We start from the raw sequence: 27,144 nt of genomic DNA, 5'->3' as shown, positions 1-27,144 counted from the left end.
CCGGCCCCCTCCGTGTATAAAGGGGAGCGGGCCACAGGGAGGCGGTGCAGAAGCGGGTCTGTCTGTACTCCCCGCTCCTCGCCACACACACCGAGAGGATGAGGTTCGCTGTGGGTGCCCTGCTGGCTTGTGCCGCCCTGGGTGAGTGTGGGTGCAGGGAAGGACTGGAGGGCTATGCAATCCTTGCAAGCTAAAGCTGGAAGCCCCAACAGCCTGCCCTTTCTTACTCCCCGCGGCATCTCCATCTTCAATAGCTTAGGAATAATTTTTGATCCTCATGCATCTGGGGCTCCGATTCACTCTCTTGCTTTTATTATCCTCCTCACACTATCTCTCCTTCAAATTGGGCAATTTGAAGATATGATATACAACGTTAGAAAACTTTTTTTTTTTTTTTGATTCTTTTTTCCGGAGCTGGGGACCGAACCCAGGGCCTTGCGCTTCCTAGGTAAGCGCTCTACCACTGAGCTAAATCCCCAGCCCCGTTAGAAAACTTTTAACCTGTTTACGCAGGCGCTACACGGGGCTTCTCAGTATAGTCCAAACAGTTTGGTGTGGTAGTCACAACTTCCTGGGATCTATCTTTCCATTTTCTGGTGCCTCCTTGGACGCCTTTGGGCGCTGGTGGCTTAGACTAGAGTGTGGGATTCGAAGTCAGAATTCTTGGGTTCGGTCCTGTACTTCTCCTGTGGCAGGTCTCGTTTACAGCACATGCCTGGGAGGGTCAGGTAAGGGTGAGATCACAGGTTCCAGACCTGCATCCTGATGATTCCTCCCCAGAGGGGCTCTTGAAGACCCAAGTACCTGCCCCAGATGGACTGTAGTTAGCATTTGTCACACTATTGGGGCTTGCCCAACAACTCTCAGCCTGAAAGAGGCTTCCGTGTTTGTCAGCTCAGGGCACCTGGTGTGGCTGTGCACAGTGTCACAGAATTTACAAGTCTGAAGAGGCTAGAGAGGTCATTTAAGGGGGAAAGCATTTGGTTTCCCTCTGGCAAGGTGAACTAAAGGGAAGGAGTTGGGGACACTCAGGCTCCCTGTTGTCCTTCCTTGTCCATCCTAAGGGTGGCTGGCCTCGCCCACCCTGCTCCATGCTCAGTGCTTTGTGGACTTGCTGAATCAGCAAGTCAGCCCTGCTGGGTTGTCTGAAAGGGAAGAGATGTGACGAGACCTGGGAGTGCCAGACTCTATGGATGGCATCTCTCCATCATGTGGATTTTAACGGTGACACATCTGGGGAGATGGTACAGCTGGGGAGATGCTTGGCGTGCAAACACGAGGACCTTAATTCAGAACCCCAGCACCCATGTGAAAAGCTGGTTCTCTGGGGAAGCAGACACAGGAAGATCCCAGGGACTTTCTGGCTAGCCAATCTAGTGGGACCTTCAAGGCTCAGATTCAGTGGAAGACACTGTCTCCAAAAAATCAGGCAGAGTGCAATAGCGGAAGACACCCCATGGTGCCCTTTGTCCCCCGTGCTCCCATCTGCACATGCATGTGCCACAGGAGCCCGGTTATATAAGCACATACACACATCGTGATGCACATAACCGTCTTCTGCTGTTTCTCTAAATGTTGGCCAAAAGGGGGTAAACATGGAGGGCAGGTTTGGTAGAAACAGAAGCCTGCTGAATAGATGGGAATTTCCAAGTCATTTCTAAACAGGAGACAGCTGAAAGGCATCACAGGTGAACTCGTGATGGAACTGTCTTGCAGACACCTAAGACTCTTATCTTCCTCTGTGGTCTGGCCAGCAGACCTAGAGTCTGGCTGCTAACAAACATGACATTGCTCAAACCTGCTTCCTCCCCCGAGGCCAGCTTTCTCATTTCTACAAGACCGTATGCCTTTCCTAGAGTTGCTGTCTAGAGCTGAGAAGGTGGCTGAGAATGGTGTTTGCCCTTCAAAGCTCACGTTTTTATGTGGACCTTCAGCCATGACAACAAGGCAGGAGAGGAGCGAGTTGTCACCTTAAGCTGTCCCAACATCTGTCCAAGCAGCCAGGGTTAGCAGCCCATTGGGGTGAACTACATATCTGTTCCCAGTATCAGGGTGCTGGAGAACCCTGTGCTCTGTCATGACCACGACCCGGACTGAGAGGAGAATGGAACAGAGAGGAGGTGTCCACCAAGACCCTTAATAAAGTGCTGCGTTCTCTCCCCTGGCATAGGGAGTGGGTCCTTTATGCCGCTGCCTTCTCTCCTGCAGGACTGTGTCTGGCTGTCCCTGACAAAACGGTCAAATGGTGCGCAGTGTCTGAGCATGAGAACACCAAGTGTATCAGTTTCCGTGACCACATGAAAACCGTCCTTCCAGCTGATGGCCCCCGGCTTGCCTGTGTGAAGAAAACCTCCTATCAAGATTGCATCAAGGCCATTTCTGTAAGTGCTGCTGCCGTGATCAGTGGAAGGCTGTTCTACCATTTGCTTAAGCCATTTTGGAATAACTCTTTCCTCACGGATGTGGGGTGGTCAACCCCTATTGCTCTTTAAATCACTTCCATAGTGGAAATAGAGAAGGCCATGTTTACTATCCAGAAGGCCGGAGACAATGCACTCTGAAAGGTGACTGTTGTGGAGGCATTTAAATTCTATGAACTCGGGGGGAAAGAGGAATGTCTGTGGCATCAAAAATTATTCTCAGGGGGTTGGGGATTTAGCTCAGTGGTAGAGCGCTTGCCTAGCATGCGCAAGGCCCTGAGTTCGGTCCCCAGCTCCGGAAAAAAAAAATTCTCTCTCTCTCTCTCTCTCTCTCTCTCTCTCTCTCTCTCTCTCTCTCTCTCTGTCCTGTTTGTCTCACTCCTTTTTCCTCCCCCACTCTCTTCTTCCCTCCCTTTTTTCTCCTCTCTCTCCCCCTCTCTCTCCCTTCCTGCCTCTGTCTGCCTGCCTGTCTGTCTCTCCCTCCCCTCCATCCCCCCCCCTCTAACACTGCACTGCACCCCCCTCATCTAGGCCCTGGACACATATCTGGCAAGATGAGTGGATGGGGATGGGGTAACATCAAGAGTACTGGCTGCGGGTCATAGTGAACCCTTTGTCCCACTCCTGGCTCCTTTAGCATTGCTCTTGTACATCTTGGACTAGCTCATGGAGCTGCAGCGGTGACGTAAACATTGCTTAAGTTTACACACCCAGGTGTCCACAACCTTGTAAAGAGAGAAGAAAGGTTTGCGAGTGAGTAAAGTATCCGTTTCAACAAAGGGAAAGAATGATGTTCCAACAGGGACTTAGAGAAAACATCTTCGGCCCCATCAGGCTCTTTGAGAAGGAAGCAAAAAAGCTAAGACTCAACGGATGACCCCGGGTAGGACTGTGTATTAAGATCCATGGGTGACCTCGCCAGGAAGGGACACACATGCAAAAGCAGAGCCAAGCTGGTGTGAGTTGTAAGCAGGAAACCAGAGAAACCCAGCCAGCGGTTAGGTAGAGCAGGACAGATAAGATTTGTAATTGTAATTACTGTCACTAGGGGGAGAGTTGAGCCCCGTTTTATTTCAAGCAAAGGGAAAGTGGACCTTTAAACGGGAGATTAAGGGATGGGGAGTGCAGAACTCAATAGTCGGGGAAATGAGTAGCTGAAGACTGCTCAAAGTGAACCAGTCTGGTGAGGCCAGCAGTGTTGGCTGACTGGCAGTGAGGAGACAGGTACCCCGTCCTTCCTGATGGGTGTGTGTGTGTGTGTGTGTGTGTGTGTGTGTGTACACATACATATACTCACATGCATACATATCTCCCAGGTCCTGGAGAGAGATACCTCTGAGTTTCAAGAGATGCACATTCATGTCTTATTTTTGCTCATTACAAAGGAAGAGGAGGATCTGTCTTTGGTTATGTTTCCTGAAGGTGTTGAGTGCTTTCTCACTCAGGCAGGCACACACATAAGAAGGCTGGGGCTATCCTAGGGACATAACCTTATGCTGGAGTATGGTCAAGCTTTCCTGATGTAGGAGCTTGGAGAGACTTGTCGTGTTGGGACAGGTCACAGCATTAAGGAAGGTTGAGAACCACTGGTCTAGATCAAAGACAGATGGGTTCTTTTGTTTGTTTGTTTGTTTGTTTGTTTATCGAGATATAGTTTCTCCATGTAGCCCTGGCTGTGCTGGAACCAGCTCTGAAGACTAGGCTGGCCTTGAACTCAGATCCACCTACCTCTGCCTCCTTAGTACTGGGATTAAAGGCATGAGTCACCACTACCCGACTTGGGTTCATTTTAAGACTTTAAGTAAAGGGTAACCCACTGGGGGTGGGGGGCTTCTCCCCATTGCAGAGAGTGTCTGCTTTTCAATAAATTTTTCTAGACCTTAAACGAAAACAAATTTAAGTAAAGAGAAAATAAGCTGTAGACATAGTTGGAATAGTTCAACTGGTGTATTGATTTAAACACAAGGGTCCAGGGAGGCGCGGTAGGGTATTGATAGTCTGGTGCTTTGTAGGCTCAGGTAGGAGGATCATGAGTTCAAAATCAGCACAGATACACAAACTACCTTAAAACAAACAAAAATAAAAAAAACCCAAAAACAAAAAACCCTGAACATTCACAAAAGCAGGAAGTAAAATAAACAAGTAACGTTGAAGTAACAATAAGAAATAAACCAGACTCTCTGGCCCCAGATCCCAGCTGCACGTCTTAGCAGCCGCATGGCATACCAAGGTGGCTTAGCCCCTACATGCCTCTGTTTTTGCTCACTTGTAAAAATTGAACTGGAGGTGGGGACTGTCAGATGTCCAAGTAGACAATGATACCAAAAATGAAAGGAAGAGAATCATCCATGAATCCTCCTGTCTGCGTCTACCAAATCCTGACATAACAGATGCATGTGACCACGGCATGCTAGTTCCTACTGTTTCATGGACCCAGGACTATAGGGAAAAGCAGTGAGCCTTGGGTCAGAAAGACGAGCACCTCCAGGGTTTTCATCTCTACAACAGCATGCATCCACAGAGGAGATTACAGGGACTCTAGAAACTCAAGGGTCTCTGAATCACGGGCCCCTCTGTGTGGCTGAGCATGGAAACACATGTAAGAACCTAGCCATCCACAGGCCCCTGGGTGCTCAAATGCAACAATGCCAGAGCCTCTGGTATAATAGCTGTGCCCACCTCTGAAGAGGGAGAGACCCTTCCCCCTACCAAGCATGCCAGACCAGGTCTCAACCATCGCTGAGGGTAAATCCACATTGAAATATCTTTGGCTAGGTACTGGGCACATCGTCGGGGAAAAGAGAGAAAAAACACTCCATTTCTTTCTCTAAATGGAATCAACCCAAACCGCCCCGATACCCGTGGAGTACTTTCGGTTCCTTCCGGCTTGTTCTGGCTTAGGGGGAGGAGGGCTTCTTTGGAATAAGTCTCTGGGACTTACTCTCTTTTAGGGAGGTGAAGCTGATGCCATTACCTTGGATGGGGGTTGGGTGTACGATGCAGGCCTGACTCCCAACAACCTGAAGCCTGTGGCAGCAGAGTTTTATGGATCACTTGAACGTGAGTTCTACTGAAGTACCCAGGGGGTGGGCGTCGGGGTGGGGTCATGGCTTAGTAGACCTTAAATCTCATTTTGTAGGCAGCTATCAGATATTAGATACTAGCAAGCATTTGGGGGGGGGTGGTAGTCGTGAGGAATGAGGGGATCTTTTAGCCCTCTGGGCACAAATTGAGGTATCTTGAGGGCTTTGGGCTGTTTGGAGGCTGGTATTGTCCATTCTCACTGGACAAAGAGAGCAGGCTGGAGTCTAGCTTGGCCTACACTGGATCTGGGGTATTCAGGCTCCCCAGAGCCTCAGGCACCATGTTCAAGAGAGAACCCAGCCCTATAGTGCACAGTGGAAGCTCAGCCATTGAAGAAGTCTTCTGGGATAGCTCTGACTGTCCCTATCACCATACCAGAGGACATAAAGTACTTAGAGGGAGGCAGGGACCGTTAGCCTCTGTCTATGGCCCATATGCAGATGCTTCTTGAGCCTTTGCTTTCCTGGAATACTGTTACCAATGGGCTATCACCTCTAAGCCTATAGGGGTTTCTCTGGCTTCTTACCGTCCAAGTCCACCTAAGTTACCCCCGGGTCTCTCCTCCCTCAATCAGGGCCAAGCACTGACAAGCAGTGCTTCTTTGGGCCATGTCGAAGTCCTCCCTCTACACTGTCCCCTTTCAGATCCACAGACCCACTACTTGGCTGTGGCCGTGGTGAAGAAGGGAACAGACTTCCAGCTGAACCAGCTCCAGGGCAAGAAGTCCTGCCACACTGGCCTGGGCAGGTCTGCAGGCTGGATTATCCCCATTGGCTTACTTTTCTGTAACTTGCCAGAGCCCCGCAAGCCTCTTGAGAAAGGTAAGCCAACATTTGTATTCTGAATGTCCTGGACTGCTGGGGCCACATAGCCCTGATTAGTCAGACAGGTAGGCTGAACTCTGAGGTATCGGAGGAGGAACAAAACAATTAGAACGCGGCAATTGAACCTTGTTGTGGTGAGCTCCCAACACCCCAGCGGAGGCTGTCCTGGAGAGGGAAGAAGGGGCATATGAGTCCACAGTGGATTTCCATAATCACTTTAGGGGGTAGTCCTGCACACACACACTCCAACCCCTGACCCTGAGCCCCACCCCCACCCCACCCCTGTGCGATGCTAAAGGATGCTTTGGTGCCACCTGCTGGTTATGAGGTTGTCCTACAGCCCCCCCCCGCACCTTTTTTTTTTTTCCCTGAAAGATCTGGGAGCAGAGTGGGCTGACAAAGTCTAGGGCAAGCCTTGGTTAGCGAGAAGTACGGTTTGTGTCCCCAGAAGGGTAACTGAAGAGCAGGGGTTAACTTATTCCTGTTTAGAAACCCTACTTAGCACCTGAAAGACTGAGCAGGGACTGAGCCTCTGCCGGCTTCACCAGCCCAGGCTGGGTGACGGCATTGCTCTTATCTTACTATGCCTTGCTGTCCATTTTTTTGTATCGAGCAGCTGTGGCCAGTTTCTTCTCGGGCAGTTGTGTCCCCTGTGCAGATCCAGTGGCCTTCCCCCAGCTGTGTCAACTGTGTCCAGGCTGTGGCTGCTCCCCGACTCAACCGTTCTTTGGCTACGTAGGCGCCTTCAAGTGAGTGAGATGGCCGCTCTGTGGTGGCCAGTGCCCAAAGTCCTCAAATGGTGGCTCTTTGCTGCCCCAACCTACCTAAAAGCATCTTAGTGGTTTAGACTCCCACCAGGGAGGCAGGCTACAACCTGGGGCTCTCAGGGCCAAGGGAGCCTAGACTCCCTTTCACCTGATGTCAAAGATCAAGCCCTGTTCTGGGAGTCCTCTCTCCTCAGAGCTCTCACGTCTGGCTGGTGTCTCCTCTCAATGAGCCGAGCAGCAGCCTCTGAAGGGACCTACGTTCCCCCAGGGTAGAGCTACTGCTTTCCGGAGCGGTGAACTGTGCTCAAAATGCTAGACGCTGCCCTGCCCCAGCCCATTAGTACATGTGGCTTTTAAATTATTTTTTACATATATTTTAATCACATTCTTCCCTTTCCCCCAACTCCTCCTTTCCCTCCCCTGTCTCTATCTCTATACCAGAGGACACTGCACCCCTCACCCCACACACCTACGCACCCACACTGACATTGAAGGTCAAACCAAATAAAAAGTACACAGGGGAAAACAAAACAAACCATGAAGTCTGTGTGTGTGTGTGTGTGTGTGTGTGTGTGTGTGTGTGTGTGTGTGTTGTTGTTGTTGTTGTTATTGTTGTTGTTTAACTACTCCTGGGCATGGGACCTGCCCTGAAACATGGTTGATTAAACTCCCTTCAAGAAAACTGCTTTTCCAAGCCAGTATCAATTGTGAGTAGCCTCTTGGTTAGGAGTAGGACTTTGTGTCATGTGCCTGATTCCTTGCTCCCTCTTTTTATCTTACTTTTATATCCCGAAGTCCACATAGCCAGGGTAGAAATCCTGTCATCTTCCATAGTAAGGATTTGAAGCTTTTTTTTTTTTTTTTTTGGTTCTTTTTTTTCGGAGCTGGGGACCGAACCCAGGGCCTTGCGCTTCCTAGGCAAGCGCTCTACCACTGAGCTAAATCCCCAGCCCCCCTTTTTTTTTACATTAATATATTTTCACCTCCTCTTGGCCACTTCGGGGTATGTGAGCTCATCCGCCATCCCAGTGGTACTGTCGATGTCAGCACCCCACCTAGAGCTGTCTCCACTATGGGGGCCGCTCAGCTTCAGTCCTTGTCTGAAAGCCGACAGTATGATCTGGACCAGGAGCAGGGTCCACCTTGTGGCAGTCCTCACTCATGGGCTTCTTCCCCACAGGTGTCTGAGAGATGGAGGTGGAGATGTGGCCTTTGTCAAGCATACAACCATATTTGGTGAGTGATGGAGAGAGACTGGCAGGATGCCTGTCCTCCTTCACAGGGTCAGTAGTCAGACCTGAGCATGCAGGGTTTCTCCACCACTGCCTGAGTTTCTACATGTGCAGTGGAAGGTACTTTTGGGGTCTCCACCAAGACTCGTGGGTCTCTTTCTATCACTCAAGCCACACAATGGCCCTACCTCTAGGGGCAAAGTGCCACAGCCAAGGGTTGGAGGTTGGCATGGCTGACCTTGGCCTGTCAGCATTCTTGCTGAGCTAGGAATTGTGGGATGGAGGTAACCATTGCTTCACTGGCCTACAGAAGCCTCTGTGTCTTTAACTGGTTGGAGGCTCACCTTCCTGCCAATTCCTTGACCCTCGGCAATCCATCAAGGCTCTTAGTTTGTGCTTTCTATGGTAGCAGGACTTCAAAGGTCGGGAGGGGCTCAACCTGCCATGGACTCACTTTAACTTTCCCTCCTTAGAGGTCTTGCCACAGAAGGCTGACAGGGATCAATATGAGCTGCTCTGCCTTGACAATACCCGCAAGCCAGTGGATCAGTATGAGGACTGCTACCTAGCCCGGATCCCTTCTCATGCTGTTGTGGCTCGAAATGGAGATGGCAAAGAGGACTTGATCTGGGAGATCCTCAAAGTGGCTCAGGTATTTTACTCACCATCCTCTCTCCTGATTACCACTCTGTGCTCAGATCTTCTTGACACATGGACACACTAAGCTAGTTCTTATGTGTTCAGGATACAGTGGGGACCCTGCTGTGTGTCACCAACCTCTCTTGTATCCTCGTAGAGTAGCAGCTGTCTCCTTTGATATCAACATCCACCACCTTTTTGGCCAATGATACCCTTTCCATCCGAGTTAGGCCCTCAAGGCCCAGAGGAAATCCTAGAAGGAAGGAGAATCTCTGCTCCTCCGTTCTCTCTCTCTGTCTCTGTCTCTGTCTCTGTCTCTGTCTCTCTCTCTCTCTCTCTCTCACACACACACACACACACACACACACACACACACACACACACACACGCATCAGACTGCAGAGGGACTGACTTCCCCTGCCTCTTGGCTGAGGTTGGTTAAGACAGTTTCCTCTGGTCCAGTCCACTCATGCCAGATTCACTTGTTCTCAGCTACTTCTCAACTACTCAGGGAGACAGGATCAGGAGCACAGGGAAAGAGAGTGTGAGATGGTCCTTACAGGATACTGGATAAAGAGGTGCTAGGTGATGGACAGAATGCCCGAATGCCTTCTCTCTTGGTACTCACAAGTTTCTTGAGCTTTTAAAATCAGTTTCCTGAATTTTCTCTTGTTCTCTTCAGTTCTTCTTTTTAGCCTCCCTAATTCTCTGTTCACTCCTCTGTTTTTGTTTGTTTGTTTGTTTGTTTGTTTGTTTGTTTTTTCTGGAAACAGGAACACTTTGGCAAAGGCAAATCAAAAGACTTCCAACTGTTCGGCTCTCCTCTTGGGAAAGACCTGCTGTTTAAGGATTCTGCCTTTGGGCTGTTACGGGTGCCCCCAAGGATGGACTACAGGCTGTACCTCGGCCACAGCTATGTCACTGCCATTCGAAATCAGCGGGAAGGCGTGTGTAAGTATTCAGAAAAAGCTAGGTGACCCCAGGAATGTGGGGAATCTGGTAAGGTCAAGAAGCAGCCATAGTCTTTCTGGGGACTGACAGCTTCTCCTGATGTTCCCATTTCTGTCCTGCTTGTTAACCCTGGGGCTAGATTGATGCTGGCTGGCATCAACCATGAAAGGGCCTACAGGTCACTAAGCACTTTAAGACTGTTCACATTTTAAATGACCTGGGTTGATACTCATATCATCCCTCTGCATAAGTTAGGATAGCCCCGTGCCCTTTATGAAGCCAATTAGATTATTAGAAAGTAAATAACTCCAAGTTTCTGCAGATTGCACATCCCTTGCCAATACTGTGGTCCACGGGGCATAATGAAGCGGAAGCTGTAGGGAGGTTGGTCTTGCCCTGGGTTTCACTGGGGCACTGGAGGTTTGCCTAATCATTTATTCATCCAACAGGTATGTATCAGACATCCAGCCACAGACACTGCTGGATGCTAGACTTAGAAACACATATTAGGGGTTGGGGATTTAGCTCAGTGGTGGAACGCTTGCCTAGTAAGTGCAAGGCCCTGGGTTCGGTCCTCAGTTCCGGGGGGAAAAAAAAAAGAAACACATATTAGATTCTGCTATCATGGGAACTTCAGGCCAGGGAGAGGACAAGTGTTTGAGAGATGGTGATACTACTGAACAGATACATACAAAGTAAAAGAATGAAAACAGCAATAAAATAGCAAAGCCTCACAGTAGTGGAAACCAAAGTCAAATAGATCCTGGCCTGGGGTTGAACTAAGGCCCTCTTAAGGGAGTGATCTGGGGACTGAGCCTAAAAGATAGCCATGTGCATATGTGTTTACTCTGTCTGTCTGTCTGTCTGTCTGTCTGTCTGTCTGTCTAATCTTCTAGCTATGCATCTATCTTCTTTTTTTAAATATTTATTTATTTTATTATATGTGAGTACACTGCAGCTGTCTTCAGACACACCAGAAGAGGGCATCGGACCCCACTACAGATGGTTGTGAGCCACCATGTGGTTGCTGGGAATTGAACTCAGGACCTCTGGAAGAGCAGTCAGTGCTTTTAACCAACTGAGTCATCTCTCCAGCCCCATGCATCTATCTTCTATCTATCTATCTATCTATCTATCTATCTATCTATCTATCTATCATCCATCTGTCTATTTTTTGCTAGACATTTATTATGCTGACCCCATGTTTGCACTGTTTCCATATTAGGGTGCCCTGGCATGAGGGGTGGGTGTGCCCCCTTCTCCATTAGCTCTCACATTCTCCCACATGGAAACCTATGACAAACAATGAACATCGAAATAACTGGTTAGTTAAAGTGGCTATTTGAAGAAGGAAGGAGGAAAGAAAGGAAGGAAGGAAGGAGGAAAGAAAGGAAGGAAGAAGTTCAGTTGTTAGCATGTCCTGAGGTTAGAGAGTTGGCTTCTCAAAAGAAAAGTCTGGAGGTTTGGAGAAATGGCTTAGTGGTGAAGAACAAGTATAGCTCTTGAGAGGGCTCAGTTCCCAGTTCCCATACTAGACAGCTCAGAACTGCCTGTAACTTCAGCTCCAGAGGATCTGATGCTCTCCCCTGGCCTCTGAGGGTACTAACATGCACAAACCCACAAATACACACACACACACACACACACACACACACACACGTATGTGTGCGCACTTAAAACTAAAGAAAAATCTTACAAAAGAAGAAAAGCTGAACTTAAACTACAGTTGGACTGTATGCTATCTGCCTCCCTAGCCTATCAGGAGTTCCTTGAATGGGATCTGTTTGTTTAGCTCATCCCTTCCATGAAGCAGTTAGCACTGACACATACAGAAGCTGCTGGAACCTTGCTCTCCTGAGTCCTGGTGCTTCTTCTTGTACTGCAGGCCCGGAGGGCTCCATCGACAGCGCGCCAGTGAAATGGTGTGCACTGAGTCACCAAGAGAGAGCCAAGTGTGATGAGTGGAGCGTCAGCAGCAATGGGCAGATAGAGTGTGAGTCAGCAGAGAGCACTGAGGACTGCATTGACAAGATTGTGGTACGTCTCTCCCGCCTCTCCAGGGCGTGTTCCTAACCCTGTGGCCTGCTGGCCCACTAGAAGGCAGAGTCGACAAGTGCAGCTACCACATGGAAATCCCCTTTCCAGAACCCTTGCTTGCGCAGTTTGAGTTCAGCTCCCCAGGTGGTTGAGAGACTTAGCACTTATGGCTCTGAAGAGTAATCTGAGCCTTGTCCTTTGGAGGGAAACTGGACCCTGGCAAGAGTGCCTTTGGGCTCAGGATACACCCTGGTGAGTGCGGAAGGGTTTGGTTTTGATTTCACTTAATTGATCAAAATAGCATTTTTCAATTGCCTATAAAGAATTTTCAAAATCCTGAGCATGAGAAAGAAGAAAAGAAGCAGCCCCTTGTCATCACCACAACTCAGAGAAAGCCCTCTTATTGGGATTGTGCCACACAGGTTGCTTAGCATACCCCACCTTAGCGCCTTGTCATGTCTAGCGAGCCTTTCTTGTGTCTTTCAAACCCTGGTGTTCCTGTCTTAGAGAACACACAGAGGTTCTGCAGGGTGGCAGCCCTGGAGAGGGCAAGGAAGCGCCAAGCTCTCACACACCTACCTCTGTTCTTTGCTCCATGGAGCCCCTCCATTTGCCTATTCTTTGAGTTGAATCTTTTGTTCTTGCTGTTCGTTGCTGGTGGTGGTGGTGATGGTAGTCTTTTAAGACAGGGTCTCAAGTGTCTGGTGTTGGCCAGTTACTGGCTGAGGCAGAAAAAGACCTGACACACCTGATCATTCTGCTTCTACCTCTGGAGTGTTGGGCTTATGTGTCGCTATGTCAACACCTACACTTAGGGGATGCTCAGGAAAGAACCCCGGGCCTCTGGTGTGGTAGGCTGGAACTCTATCAACTGAGCTAGCTGCTGTAGGTTCTTTGGTAGCAAATCAATAAAGATAGCATCTATTGACAGCACTAGAATTTCTTGCCACTGTCGACTGAGCCTTCTGGAGTTTCTCAGCCCTGCTAAGAGCACTTAAAAACAACCATGTGCTTTCTAAGACATCTATCAGAAAGCAAAACAGACTGCCAAGGCCATTCTTCTATCTACATTTTTAAATACTACATTATTTTAGCTACAGACCATTTTCTGGCTTTGTCTGAGTCAAGGCAAGAAAAATCGAACCTAATTCATACACAACTAACCCAGAACCTGAGTTTATATAGGAGTACACTAACATCTGGCCATGCCTGACCAGGGGTCCAGTACCAACATCTACTGTTACCCTGACTTTCTAACTTGGGCTGAGAGGGACTGTCAAGAAGACAGTCTAAAAGGTCAGGTGGCACAAGAAATAGCAACTCTTCATTTGCTGCGTCTTGCTGTGTCTTTGTAGAATGGAGAAGCAGATGCCATGAGCTTGGATGGAGGTCATGCCTACATAGCAGGCCAGTGTGGACTAGTGCCCGTCATGGCAGAGAACTATGGTGAGTGAGGAGAGTGCCTCTGCGTGTCCTTTCTGGGCCATGGTGAGAGGAGAATGCAGCCCAGTTTATCTCACAGTCACCATAAAAGGCTCCCTGCCTGAGCTTCTCAGTCTCTGAGACTCCCCCACCTAGAATCTCCACAGTCATCTTACAGGATGAGAGTAGAGGGACCCTCAGTCCCTCTCATGAGATTTCTGGTATAAAAAGGATCCGGTTACAGAGGACATATGGGAAGTCTGGGAAGTCTTGCAATATCCAGAAGGCTCACTTTTCCTACTACCTCACTGCAGGACAAATCAGTTCAGTCAGCATCCCACTGTGGGCTTGGTGCACAGTGAGTAAGACATTGAAATGCAGTTTGTGAGTGAATCCCAGAGGTCAGCAGCCAGGTGAACTCTCAACAGCTGGAGAGCCTTGGCCCTTATTGTAAATCAGTGATGGGTGTAGTCTCACCCACTTCTTTCTTCTTTAGTTGCCCCATGAGAATGGCATGGGTTTCCCATCCTATACATAAATGTCTAATGGTTTCTTTATTCTCTTTCAGATATCTCTTCGTGTACAAACCCACAATCAGGTGAGTTTAAACTGATAATCCTGGGCACTGGAAGGTAAATAAATTCTCATTGTTGGGAGAAGTGATTAGGCAAGTTTATAAGTCAATGGAGAGAGCCAATCTTAGAAGGCAAAGTGTGGTGAGAGAATAGTGATTGGTTAGCAAGGCCGTGTGTGTGGTGACTCAGACACAGGGTTCCTTATCTCCTGTGTGCATATGTAGCTATTGTCCTCTGTAAGGATGCATGAGGGGAACCTAAGGATTCAGAATTTATGAATGGCCTCCAAACAAATCTTTGATAACAAACCAGTAAATATAACATTTATTGACAATGCTAGGATTTCTTGCCACTGTCAGCTGATCCTGGAAATAAATCTAAGTTCTTTCCAATCACTTCCTACCATTTTGGATCCCATAAAGTCTTCATGGTTTTAGATGAGAGTTAGCACAGGCCTTGCCTATGTGGTCCTTGCAAGACTGAATAGAACACTTCAAAAATGTTGATGTCTAAGTGCATGGAATTACTTGACCATCCATCCAGGATGGGCCCAGGAAACCAGAAAAACCCATCTCTTACTGAAGCTTTGATTCGGGGTAGATCTGAAAAGATGGCCAAAGAGCAAGCAGGAAGTCTAACACCAAAGTGACCCCGAGTCCTGGTGTTTAGTCTCCTTAGGATGTACGTACTTACTCCCCAGAACTATAAGCATACAATTCCGAGGTCTTGTCCCTGCAGCTAAACTTAACCTCCCAGTTTTTAGCATATCTAGAAGGAACCATTATTATTCACAGATAATGAAGATTGTTTTCTGTTGGAGAAAGTATTCTGAATTAATTAAAATAGAAAACAGAATCACAGGTGGTCCAGCCCAGACTGAGAGCACATTTGTAATAGAAAATTACAACCAACGTGTTGTTGGTGTTTCCTTTTTTTTGTTTACCCTGGTATAAAACCATATTCTTTTTATCAGAGGACATCTGGCCTGATTAACCCCAATACATGTTCCTATACAAAGTGTCAGAGTTCCATTAACTTTTCTGAATCCATGTCTTTGGTTTAATAATTTGGAAAGTAAATTACTGGCTTTTAACTTCAATAACCTTATACATATAGGCAAGGACTGTATGCTAGCCATTTCCTCTAATGATAGTATGCTAATATTTGCTATTCCATGTGTATTCATGTATACGTGGGCACACGAGCTTGTCTGTGATGGGACACGTGGAGGTCAGAAGTCAATCTCAAATAGCATTTCTCAGGAGTCACCCACTTTATTTTATGAGATCCTTGTTGGCCTGGAGTAAGTTAAGCTCGCTTACTAGTAAGCCCTAGGAATTTGCCTGTACCCATCTTCCTAGTAATAAGATTATAAGCACATGCCATCATACCTGGTTTTTTTTTTTACATTGATTCTGGGGACTGAACTGCTAACATGACTTTACCAACCGAGCCATTTCCCCAGCCCGTTATTGTATTTTTAAATCAATCCATTAAAGCATTTTTAAAATGGACATAATCATGGGGCACCGTGTGATCTTAGTGCTTTGCTTTTGAGAGTCTTCCTGCTGGACTGTCCTGTTCCTCACCGGAGCTAGACGCTGTGGAGTTCCTTTCATGACACAATGTGCTATTTAGGACATCCTCCTTGTCCTAGGGAGAGAGTGGCTACTGTCGAAAGCTTTGGGAGGCCCCAGCGGTATTAACTGTTCTTTCCAGATGTCTTTCCTAAAGGGTATTATGCCGTGGCTGTGGTGAAGGCATCAGACTCCAGCATCAACTGGAACAACCTGAAAGGCAAGAAGTCCTGCCATACTGGAGTAGACAGAACCGCCGGCTGGAACATCCCTATGGGCCTGCTGTTCAGCAGGATCAACCACTGCAAGTTCGGTGAGCAGAGCCGGGAAGGGAGATTGGGAGGGGCCATGCAGAAAAAAAGGGGGCCCTAAGAAGGGCCATAGGTTTGGGGTCCATAAAAGTGAAGTTTTATAAAAATGAACCTCAAGGAAATAGGGAAGAGGACTAGGAGGAACCAGGGGCTAAGGAATGGAGTCAGGACGGTTGTCTTTATTGCAAATAATGGCATTAGTGGCTATACATTCGCTTGTCTCTCTCATGATGGAGATCAGAGGTGAGCATTCTGTGGCTGATAAGGTCTTGAGGGCTCCTTCCTTCTTTCTGGTCCATCATTTCCATCATAGTACTTCCACATTCAAAAAGTAACCTTGCTGAGGCAGTCACAATTCAGGCAAGAACGAGAGCAAGTGGAAATGTACACCAACCGTGGTCAGTGTTTGAAAAGAGCCTTCTGCTGGGTTCGGTCCCCAGCTCTGAAAAAAGAAGAAAAAAAAAAAAAGAAAAGAGCCTTCTGGATGGGAAAGCAATTATTCCCATTTAACTTGCCATTGTGCAGAACTTAGGTGTGCTGTCAGACATCTACCTACACACACCTACTATAAACCAAACTCCGGAACAAAGGGAAGCGGCCATTGAGGTTCTGTCCTGGGTCCCTTAAGGTGTTGGTTATCTCACCGAGTCCCTGCTCAGCTCCTAGGATTCTTCAGTTGACTGTGTCCTCTATCTGAGGCTATTTCTACCTCCTTATGTTTCTGAGTAGGAGATTCCAACAGAAAATTTTGACAATGGCTTTGCTTCATATTGGCTTCCTCAGATCTCCTTTCCCGATGCCTCTAAATTTCGGCAACTCCTTAAAGACGAGAGAACTAAAAACCTGAACTCTGCAACCTTAGTATCTGCAGGGACTGGAAATGGGGACACTTCTCTGCAGGAGATGCTCTGGTGTCTCAGAAACAAAGTACACCTGGGGCAACAGACAGAGAAAGCACAGCCTCCTGACCTCTGCTTCCCCTGAACCTCGGTGTACTTTCACAGCCACAGAAGCAGCTGATGTGCAGGGAAAATCCCCTCTCCCTTCATTTTTGAGGTGCAATGGAGTTCTTCGAATGAATGGCAGGGAAGGGGAAACTCACAAACAAAGAAAAGACTGGTCCAACCTCAGAAATCCCCTTTCTTCATTCTGCAGGCTAGCGATGGCACCATCATGGTGCTCCAGGGATCTCCTCCACCCTGAAGTGCAGTGCTAACAAAATCCTTTCCCAACCTTGAGAAGTGTCCTTCCGAGACCCACAGTCTGGTGGTTCTGGGTGGGTTGGTCGGTGGCAGGTTGCAGGGTGAATTATTTCATAGCCTGCCAGGGATTATGTAAGCCACTAGAATTAACCCCTACACAGAAAAAGCTGACTTTCTCTTGTTCTTCTGTCCAGATGAATTTTTCAGTCAAGGCTGTGCTCCTGGCTATAAGAAGAATTCCACCCTCTGTGACCTGTGTATTGGCCCAGCAAAATGTGCTCCGAACAACAGAGAGGGATATAATGGTTATACAGGGGCTTTCCAGTGAGTTTCCTAATCCTACATATATACATATACATACATATATATATACATAGCTATATATATATATATATATACACACATATATACATATATACATACATATATAGCTATATATGTGTGTGTGTGTGTGTGTGTGTGTGTTTGTGTGTGTGTATTGATATACTAGTCTTGACCAGATTCCTTTTAGTGTCTGAGGTGAGATCTTATGTTAGGATGTGAGATTTTCCCACCAAATGTATGTAGAGATGTATGTGAAAGGGCATCCGAGTCCCCAAGGAGCTCTATCTGCCAGGGCCACTGTCAAGACAGTGAGGCTGACAGGCGATAGGGCTTAGCAGTCCTCAACTGGGGCAGTTTGCCTTCTAGAGAGCACTAGCAATGTCTAGGGATGCTTGTGATTGCGATGTGGTCGGCGGGGGGTGGGGGGGTACCTTCAGTCTAAAAGACAGAAGCAGATAAACACAGTGTACGGGTCAGCACAAAGACCCAAAGGTCACTAGTGCCAAAGCAATGGTCCCTTTCTATGATGGGCTAAATACCGAGTCAGGGGTTTGGCTTAAGTTTTTCCAGAGAAACCAAGACCCATACTCATCTTGAGGTAGAGAATAACGAGGCACATGCTTTCTAAATTCCTCTCTACGATTATATTTCGTAGAATGTCTTTTTCTTAAAGCTTAAAGAAAATTAAACTTTCAGTTTCCTGTATGTGTGCACGCCGAGTGCGGTATGGATATGGAGGCCAGGAGAGGGTGTCAGACCTCAGAACTAGAGATGTAGGCAATTGTGAGCTTCCTGATGTGAGTGCTGGGAGCGGAACTCGGGCCCCCTTGCAAGAGCCACTTAACTGTGCAGCCACCTCTCTAGCCCTGTGACTATTATTTTTGTAGGACATCTGTGTCCCTTGCTAGGGTATTATGATTTAGCTATTCTCCTGCCTCAGACGGTCTGTTATGTGGCAGCTCGGGGGAATCTGTGGTTGATGCTATTACAACTGACCTTCCCGGTAACAAAGGGAGAGCAAAGGTCACCTCAACGTTCCAGTAAAACTTGGGAAAGTATGAATAACTCCACAACATTTCTGATTATACAAAAAAGAATGTATAGGGCACAGAGACTTAGGACTTGAGAGATGTTACCCCCTTCTCCCCCTCCCTTCACCCTTTCCCCCTCTCCTGCTGCCCCCAACCCCCACCCCCACTCCCACCTCCACCATCACTGGCCTTTTCCTTGTTTTTGTTTTCCTGCTGGTGGAAGCATGAGAGAAAAGACTCGGACTTTGCTTTTAGAAACATATCTAACAGGCTTCATTTTTCAAAATGTCTTATAAAACTCAGATATGACATGCAACCAGCAAACCGACAGACTCTTAGCTTATAGAGACTCCATGACTCAGGGCTGCACGGTCGCTTTGCCTTTTCAGTGACTGTCCACAAAGCTTTCGGATGACCGCCCGAAGAGACAGGTGATTTCCCTTGAAGCAAGAGGGCAAAGGACGGGGCCCGCTGTTTAAGAATCTGTTTCACCCGTTTCCATGAGTAGACACTGAATCGCACACTAGTTCACACCTGTGTGTGTCCACTTTCAAAGGACTGTGGTTAAAAAAAAAAAAGGTAGAACCATACACAGCAGAGTTAATGTTGCTAGTATTTCTTTCTTGGAACTTCTGGGAGATGTGCAGTGGTTCAGAGCTCTCCGTTCTCAATGCACAATACAGATATATGTGGGCCTTGTAGAGTCAAGGATGTAGGTTTCAGGCTTTGCTCTATATTTTCTGTGTTTCCCAAGAGAAGAAAGAAAGAATGAGAAAGGGGGGATAGAGAGAAGAAAAGGAGAGATAAAGAACGGAGAGAAAGAAAACCAAACAACCCAAAACAGAGACCCCCACATGCTCCTTGAATGTTAAAGTTACTTTTTTTTTTTTTTTTGGTTCTTTTTTTCGGAGCTGGGGACCGAACCCAGGGCCTTGCGCTTCCTAGGTAAGCGCTCTACCACTGAGCTAAATCCCCAGCCCCTAAAGTTACTTTTTAAAGGAATCAAGGAAATTTACGATGGAGTTGCAGTCTTTCAAAAACGCTGCCCGGGTATTTTGGGCTTCAAAATTCTGAAGGGATGGAATTCCTCGTCCACGTTTCAGATAATGGGGGGTCATCACCATGCTACAAAACTGATTCCCTTTTGCCTATGTCCATGCTAGGGAACAGATATGATAGACCGGGGAGCTGTGGTAAAGATCACTATGTAGAAAAGGCGGGGAGATGGAGATGGCTAAGTCTGTAAATGCTCGCCACACACCTACATGAAAATCCACATAAAAGCCAGGCACGAATGTCTGACTTTAACCTCGGCACTTGAGGTGTGGGTTGGAGAAGAATCAGGTGGGTCCCTGGAACTTACTAGTCAGCCAGCTTAGCCAAACTGAGGAGCTCCAAGTTCAGTGAGAGAACAGGTCTCAAAAAGTAAGGTGGAGAGTGTAGAAGGAAGGCACCCAGTGCTCACTTCTGATCCCGGCACACGTGTACACACGCGCACATGCTCACATACTCACAAGAATGTGCATATACACCCTCCTTTCACACTCACAAAAAACAAAGGAACAAATGGTGCAGTGTGTGGAGCTGAGCTTTTGGGACTACGCAGCAACTTGGGGGTCTTTGTTTGCCTTGTTCTGTGTGTTGCTTACTGATAGGATGGCCCTAACACTTGATGACGTCAGGTGACCCATCTGGATCTATAAGGTGCCTCTGAACAACCCATGTCAATCTGACCTCCTGTCTTCTCTCTTTCCCGTATCTGGAACTCTCCAGGTGCCTCGTTGAGAAGGGAGACGTAGCCTTTGTGAAGCACCAGACTGTCCTGGAAAACACGAACGGTATGTGTGCACACTCTCTTCTGTTCTCTACAGAAGCTGGGCCACTGGGGTTTGCTGAGGTTCAGGGATGGCTCCATAGGAGCAATACTGATACGGTCAGGCTCCAGAGCGCTAATTCTCAACTTGTATGTTCAGTGGAGAGAGAAGCAATTGCTCTGCAAAAACGGAACCGATATCCATCCCTATGGAAAAGGCCATTGCAAGGTTGGGACGGGGTGAATATGCATGGTACGCTGCTTGTACTGCTGTGTACAGAGAAGGATGGGACAGATCGCAATATAGGGAGGAGCCGGTGTAAAGGCTCTCCTACTGGCAAGTCTGGAAACGCTGAACGTTAAACTAATGTTAACAGTAAAGGATGACAAACCCTAGGTCAAAGTAAGAATCCAGGATGCAATCCCGACTTGATAAATGATGGCGAGAAAGCTCTTCCTGACCACGGAATGCCGACTAGGGGATGAGGAGGAGTGGCAGGGTTAGGAGGAGGATCTTGAGCATTGGTAAGGACGTGCACGCCGTGCCTGGCATGTCACAAAGGACTAGTGAAGCACTGCAGTTCAGGCCATCAGTCCCTTCCCTGCCAGCGCTCAGATCTGTTCTCTTCACTGCTATGCAGCTACAGCTTTGGGCAACTGATGTAGGACAAGATGCTTTCCCAGGCGGCACACCCCATTCTACTGTGGGAATCCTCTGTCCACATGGCTGTAGAACATCTGTGCGCACTTTGGCTGTGGGCAATTGCTGGGCTCTTTCCCTTCCTCTCAATGTTCCCAGCACCCGGGACTGCGCTCGGAAGACACTAAGAATTTATTGAAAAGACTGGTTTGATTCTCTCTCCCCCCTCCCCCCTTACCCCTCCCCCAATGATTTTTTTTTTCTTTTCTTTTTTTCAGAGCTGGGGACCAAACCCAGGGCCTACCACTGAGCTAAATCCCCAACCCCTCCCCCAATGGTTTTTAAATCTCCTTTAAAGGTTTTTTTTCATGCCACTAAGCTGTCACTCTGGTCGTGGTTCTTTGCCACCTTTGCCTTCTTTTTGTGCTTTTCTGAGTAACTCTTTGATTTCTAGGCCTTGACTCTCTACTCCTCATAAAGGCTCCAACGTCTATAACCTCCTGGTTATAGTTGCTGTGGGAGATCTGACCTTCTATCTCCTCAGCTCCTCAGCTTGCCAAGCTGCTATTTTTATGCACAGGATGCTGGCATTACAAGCTCAGTTGGCACAAATGCTAGCCCCTTCCTAGTTCCCTTTTCATAGCTTCTGTCTCTAAATAGAGAGCCTTGTTGTAATCCTTTGCCTGTCCCTCCCATTGTCCCTCCATATAACCCACCTTAGTACTTGGAAATTAACCCAAGGCCTGGATCACTCTTAAGCAAGTCTTTACCACATAGAGTGGTGGAAGCAACTTGGTTATTTTAAAATTAAGCTTCATTAACTGTTCCACATCTACATAGGCACATTCATATTCAATAGACACTCGTCACTACTGTAGTGGCAAAAAAGTTGTAAATACTCCAAATATCTTATCAGTGGAGGAATGGTTTAAAAACACTATGCTATAGTCACAATGATCCAACGGTTTAAAAGAATTACCTTGATTTGCATCATGGTGCAGAAGAAACTGTGAGGTGTATAAGTAGCTGAGAGTTACAGAAGTTCATGCGTGTTAAAATCTACTACTAAGAAAAAAATGTAAGCTTGTAACATCACACAGACTCCTATATAGGTGAATAAGTAGAAGGGGCGTGCGTGAAAACACAAATCGTGATTTCCAAGATTGGAGCCAGAGAAAGCATTGGGAGCTAAGGAATGCAGAAGTGGGGATGTTTAGTTTGTAAGGAAGTGAATTTTAAAATATGATAATGCCCACATAGTATTTGTTGAGTTACGGAAAAAGTTGAGTGGACAGTAAGTGAAATGAGGGAGGTCATGGTCCTGCTTTATGATCGAGGAATGAAAACTGGCAAGAAAAAGACGCCAGGAGGAACCACTGAAAGCCTCTGAAAGGGCGGAGGTCTTTGGATCGACTGATCGATTGATTAATTACTGAAAAGAGAATGCAGAAAAGAGTAGGTAAGCAGCTGAGATAGGACGTTTGCACCTGGAACTAGCATGACGCCAAACCGAAAATGTTGATGAGGATTGAAAAGCATCCTCTGAAGCGGGTCTTCCGTTTGGAGACCGGATGGGGCGGGTCTTCCGCATTCTCTGGGGCGGGTCTTCCGTTTCGAGAGTCGATGGGGCGGGGTAACTGCCTTAGAGCACCAAGTTCCCTCCCTTCTTTGGAGCCAGTACAAAGGGCCTTGGGATTTTTGTCGAAGACAGGCCTCACTCTCTACTACTGGGTAACCTAGAATTCACAGTGTAAATAAACCAGGCTGGCCCCAGATTCACAGAGATCCATTTGTTTCTGTAAAGGCATGCATGCACCACCATGCCAGGCTTAAAAAAAAAAAGCATTATTGTTGTTTAGCATTGGAATTTAATAGAAATGAAGTTTTTTTTCTTTTTCTTTTTAAAAACAACACCCATAGAACATGGCTCTTTTTCATTTCGCTGAGAGGGAAGGTCAGAAGAGAGTGGTCACTAGCAAGCTCTTGTGAGTTGAGAAGCACCTGCAATGCATGACCATCCTCTTCTAACACTACCATAACCATAAACGCGCTTCAGCTGGACAGAAGGCACACACCCTCCATACACCTGTGGGTCAGTGACATCCCGGTGACTAAAACGGTTAGAGATGACTGATCCACCCCTTTTCTCTACCCAGGAAAGAACACTGCTGCATGGGCTAAGGATCTGAAGCAGGAAGACTTCCAGCTGCTGTGCCCTGATGGTACCAAGAAGCCTGTAACCGAGTTCGCCACCTGCCACCTGGCCCAAGCTCCAAACCATGTTGTGGTCTCACGAAAAGAGAAGGCAGCCCGGGTTAGCACTGTGCTGACTGCCCAGAAGGTATGAACCACCAAGGGTCTCCTACCATTTAATCCTAGCAGGGGCAAGGTCATTCGGAGTTCAGAGCTAAAGGAATCTTCAGAGTGAGCATTTCCTTTCTGAAAACTAGAATTTGGACTCTATAGGTGGTGGACCAGAATATCTGAGTTCAAATCTCAGCTCAGCAGCTTTCAATCCAGCTATCTTAGGTGCTTAAAATCTCCATGCTCAGTTTCTTCACGTATTAAGTGGAAATACACACACACACACACACACACACACACACACACACACACACACACACCCCTGTTTCTAAGTTAATGAAAAAAAATTAAGTGAAGTAGTGCATGCACAAGGTTTAGGAAATATGTGTCTACAGGAAGGGCTCACAGTGTGCTAGCTGGGACTGGATTGCTCAGACCTGGCTCTGCTTCTGTCTAGTCACTCCAGACAAGTTCTCACCTGACCCATGAGCCCTCGGGACCTAGAATCAGCCTTCCAGATCATTTGGATCTTGACTCAGGACTTTATTTTCCTCAAGAATGTTTTTCTGAAAGTGAAGATGACAGATCCTGTTTTCTAATGTTCCTTCACACAAGTCTCCCCCCGCCACCCGGAGCTGAGGACCGAACACTGTACCACTGAGCTAAATCCCCAACCCTCATACAAGTCTTAAGGACCAGAATTGACTACTACTTCTCTAGCTTAGGCCAATTGTACCATATTCTTAACAGTCTGGAAAACACAAAGGCTCTTACCCTCAGAACAACCCTGTCAGGACCAGCCTTGAGGGTGGGGGGATACAGGGGCCACTTGAATACTTCTATCTCTGGGGCCCTTCTACACACAAGCATTACCCACCCTTCTGGTATAGCTTCCTGCCTGTTAATTTGTCATTAGTTTTAAAAGAAAAAAATGCAAAACAGGACAGGATACCTTGAGAAGCCCCTTTAAAAGCATGTGATAATCTCCAGTGGTGTTTCTAGTTTGGCGTTAGATTTGGGTCCAATAATCTTGCAATCGCTAACAGTTTCATATCAGCATTACCAATGTTTAAAGAGACAGACTTTACCTTTTGACTCAATGCGAGATCTTTAATCTTTCTACATTGTTTTAAACCTCTGCTTCTTGTGTAGATTTTTTTAAAATGCAATAAAGATTATAAAGATCTTAATATTTAAAGAGAGTGCACGATGGTAATAACGAGCATTTAAAAATATTCCTCGAGCACGGCAGGATGCTAGACTCGTTAGCATCATCGTTTACAACCATGAGAGGCTGAAAGAAGTTATGTTGCTGGCCTAACACAAATTTAAAATTTATCCAGACATGAACTTCTCGTGATTTATTGTTGTTTTTAACCCAACCAACCATTCCCCTCTCTCTCTCTCTCTCTCTCTCTCTCTCTCTCTCTCTCTCTCTCTTTTTTTCTGGAGCTGGGGACTGAACCCAGGGCCTTGTGCTTGCTAGGCAAGCGCTCTACCACTGAGCTAAATCCCCAACCCCAACCCGACCATTCCTATGAGAGGGCTCGTATCTGATGTCTTACTGGAAGGGACATGTTATTTCTTTTCACTTCCTATAACCACTTCCAAGGCACTTAGTAATGAAACGGAAGAGTTCAGGAAAGGTGGAAGTGGGTAATTGAGAAGGGTGGGGAGTCTCAGAGGTATTGTGGAATAATGTGGTACAGGCTTCAAGTAAGTAAATGGTAAATGAGGAAGATGGAAACTTCCCGAGGCACCTCCGGTAGCTTTCTTTTGTCCCCAGGGTTGGCTTGGACCTTTCCGCCTCCTGCAGTACAGGTGTTTCGGGTCTGGGATATAGGTTCACATATATTTTCTGCTCACTTGACAGGATTTATTTTGGAAAGGTGACAAGGACTGCACTGGCAATTTCTGTTTGTTCCGGTCTTCCACCAAGGACCTTCTGTTCAGAGATGACACCAAGTGTTTGACTAAACTTCCAGAAGGTACCACATATGAAGAGTACTTAGGAGCAGAGTACTTGCAAGCTGTTGGAAACATAAGGAAGTGTTCAACCTCACGTAAGTAGGATGAACAGTGTGGAGAGGTTGCTAAGAAACCCAGTGATAGGTGTTGGAAATGGTGTTTACAAGAACTCAAACCCTTAGGAAATAACCACATGGGCAAGATGAAACCTAGCATATATATAGGTTACATGCACATATTGTAAAGGGGCCACACACAGACACACTAAGGCAATGAACTTATTATATGTGCACAGCCCCACCTTATTTCTAAGATGATAAAAACGGGCACCAAGCTTATTAAAGGTCCTTGTCCAATATGGCGATGGCTAGCAAGATGTGATGGCTCAACTTTAAGTGACATCTGAGTTAAATCTATATACCATTTTCTCACTCCACCCAGCCTACAATTTTAGTTGAAAGTAGCCATAGCAAAAAGAATATCCCAGAACATCCTTTTAGACAGCTCTGCTCTATAGAGTTTTAATAATGATATGTTCTGGCTGGCTGTAAAGTTGCTAAGCCCATCTGCAATGGCAGATTCCAGCAATTCAAGTAGAATAAAATAGGTTTTACCGCCTGTGTGGGGATTAATGGAGTCACCTGAAAGCATTTGTAAAGTGTGAGAGAATACATATGATATGCAGTGGTTAGCCTTCAATTGTAATTTAGAGGTGAGTCTTGGCCTTAATTTAAGTTGTTGTCCTGGAGATACAGCTTCAGACTCTGTGCTGGTTCAGGATGATAGAGGTCTCTAGGTTGCCACTTGTGGATTGGTAAGATGGCGCAGTCGGTAAAAGAGCTGATGACCTGAGTTTAATCCCTAGATCTAACAGTAGAATGAGACAATATACTATACTATACTATACTATACTATACTATACTATACTATACTATACTATACCATACCATACCATACTATACTATACAATACATACACTTACAAGTTGCCACATGGAATTCTGTGTAGCAATGTTGAGGTCTACTGTTACAAAATCCAAGTTAATATTTCCCTTACCTAGATGCTCAAGAGAGCAGTCTAGCTTTGTTATTTTCCACCCCCTCCCTAGACCCAGCTCAGAAGTTGCTCGGGACTACTAGCTACCATCTGCTTAACCTTCTCAGGCAAGAGCCTAGGCAGCTTCTAGTTATACGAATTCAGGCTCAGAGCCTCACCGGTTAAAAACAAGGCTGGAGATGCCCTAGGGCAGAAAGTCGGGTAACAGGGTCTATGTCCTTGTGCGGAGCCCTCCCTGTGGGGATTGGAGGGATGGGACACAGTGTGCATGAGGACGGGAGAACAAAGAGCCTGGGACAATTTATGTTATACTGAACTGTCCATTCGGTTCATTCATTCCGCTAAACCGTTCATAAAATTAAGAGTATTCTGAATGGCCTATGTCTTTCTTCTCTCCCCAGGACTCCTAGAAGCCTGCACTTTCCACAAAAGTTAAAATCCAAGAGGTGGGTGCCACTGTGGTGGAGGAGGATGCCCCCGTGATCCATGGGCTTCTCCTGGCCTCCATGCCCTGAGCGGCTGGGGCTAACTGTGTCCGTCTTCACTGCTGTGTGTTACCACATACACAGAGCACAAAATAAAAAATGACTGTTGACTTTATTTTCCAAACTCCATTCTTTTCTAAATATTTTCACCAGGATTTCCTCTATAAGCTGACTAAATAGTGTATAAACTGAACCTTGTCTTCTGAGCCTAAGATTCAGGGAGTTGGGGGCCGGAGAGATGGCTCAGAGGTTAAGAGCACTGACTGCTCTTCCAGAGGTCCTGAGTTCAATTCCCAGCAACCACATGGTGGCTCACAACCATCTGTGATGGGATCTGATGCCCTCTTCTGGTGTGTCTGAAGACAGCTACAGTATACTCATATAAATAAAATAAATAAATCTTTAAAAAAAAAAACTTAAAAAAAATTCAGGTAGTCTTTCTCTTGGCTCAGTGTGGAGCCCATCCATAGATACAACTCCTG

The 27,144-nt window shown here is 46.9% G+C and overlaps 1 protein-coding gene and 1 long non-coding RNA gene across 2 annotated transcripts; one reads left to right on the top strand and one right to left on the bottom strand.

Moving 5' to 3' along the window:
• The first annotated feature begins 67 nt into the window (after positions 1-67).
• Tf (transferrin) lies at positions 68-26,777 on the top strand. Its single transcript, NM_001013110.1, has 17 exons — positions 68-141; positions 2,209-2,381; positions 5,372-5,480; positions 6,149-6,325; positions 6,945-7,077; positions 8,276-8,331; positions 8,801-8,979; positions 9,740-9,917; positions 11,803-11,954; positions 13,310-13,400; positions 13,945-13,974; positions 15,671-15,841; positions 17,236-17,365; positions 20,170-20,234; positions 23,006-23,190; positions 25,027-25,216; positions 26,579-26,777. Exons 1-17 carry the CDS (start codon positions 99-101, stop codon positions 26,611-26,613), a joined length of 2,097 nt encoding a protein of 698 aa, NP_001013128.1. The 5' UTR covers positions 68-98; the 3' UTR covers positions 26,614-26,777.
• On the bottom strand, positions 18,641-23,006 carry LOC134480223 (uncharacterized). Its single transcript, XR_010054468.1, has 2 exons — positions 20,131-23,006; positions 18,641-19,136 (listed from the first exon to the last, which is right to left on the bottom strand). It is a non-coding gene; the product is annotated as an uncharacterized LOC134480223 (long non-coding RNA).
• Positions 26,778-27,144: the final 367 nt, after the last annotated feature.

Source organism: Rattus norvegicus, chromosome 8 (assembly GCF_036323735.1).
Source record: "Rattus norvegicus strain BN/NHsdMcwi chromosome 8, GRCr8, whole genome shotgun sequence".
In the NCBI taxonomy this organism is placed as follows: domain Eukaryota; kingdom Metazoa; phylum Chordata; class Mammalia; order Rodentia; family Muridae; genus Rattus; species Rattus norvegicus.
The sequence above is the reverse complement of the archived record's forward strand: the minus strand, read 5'-3'. Positions and strand labels throughout refer to the sequence as shown.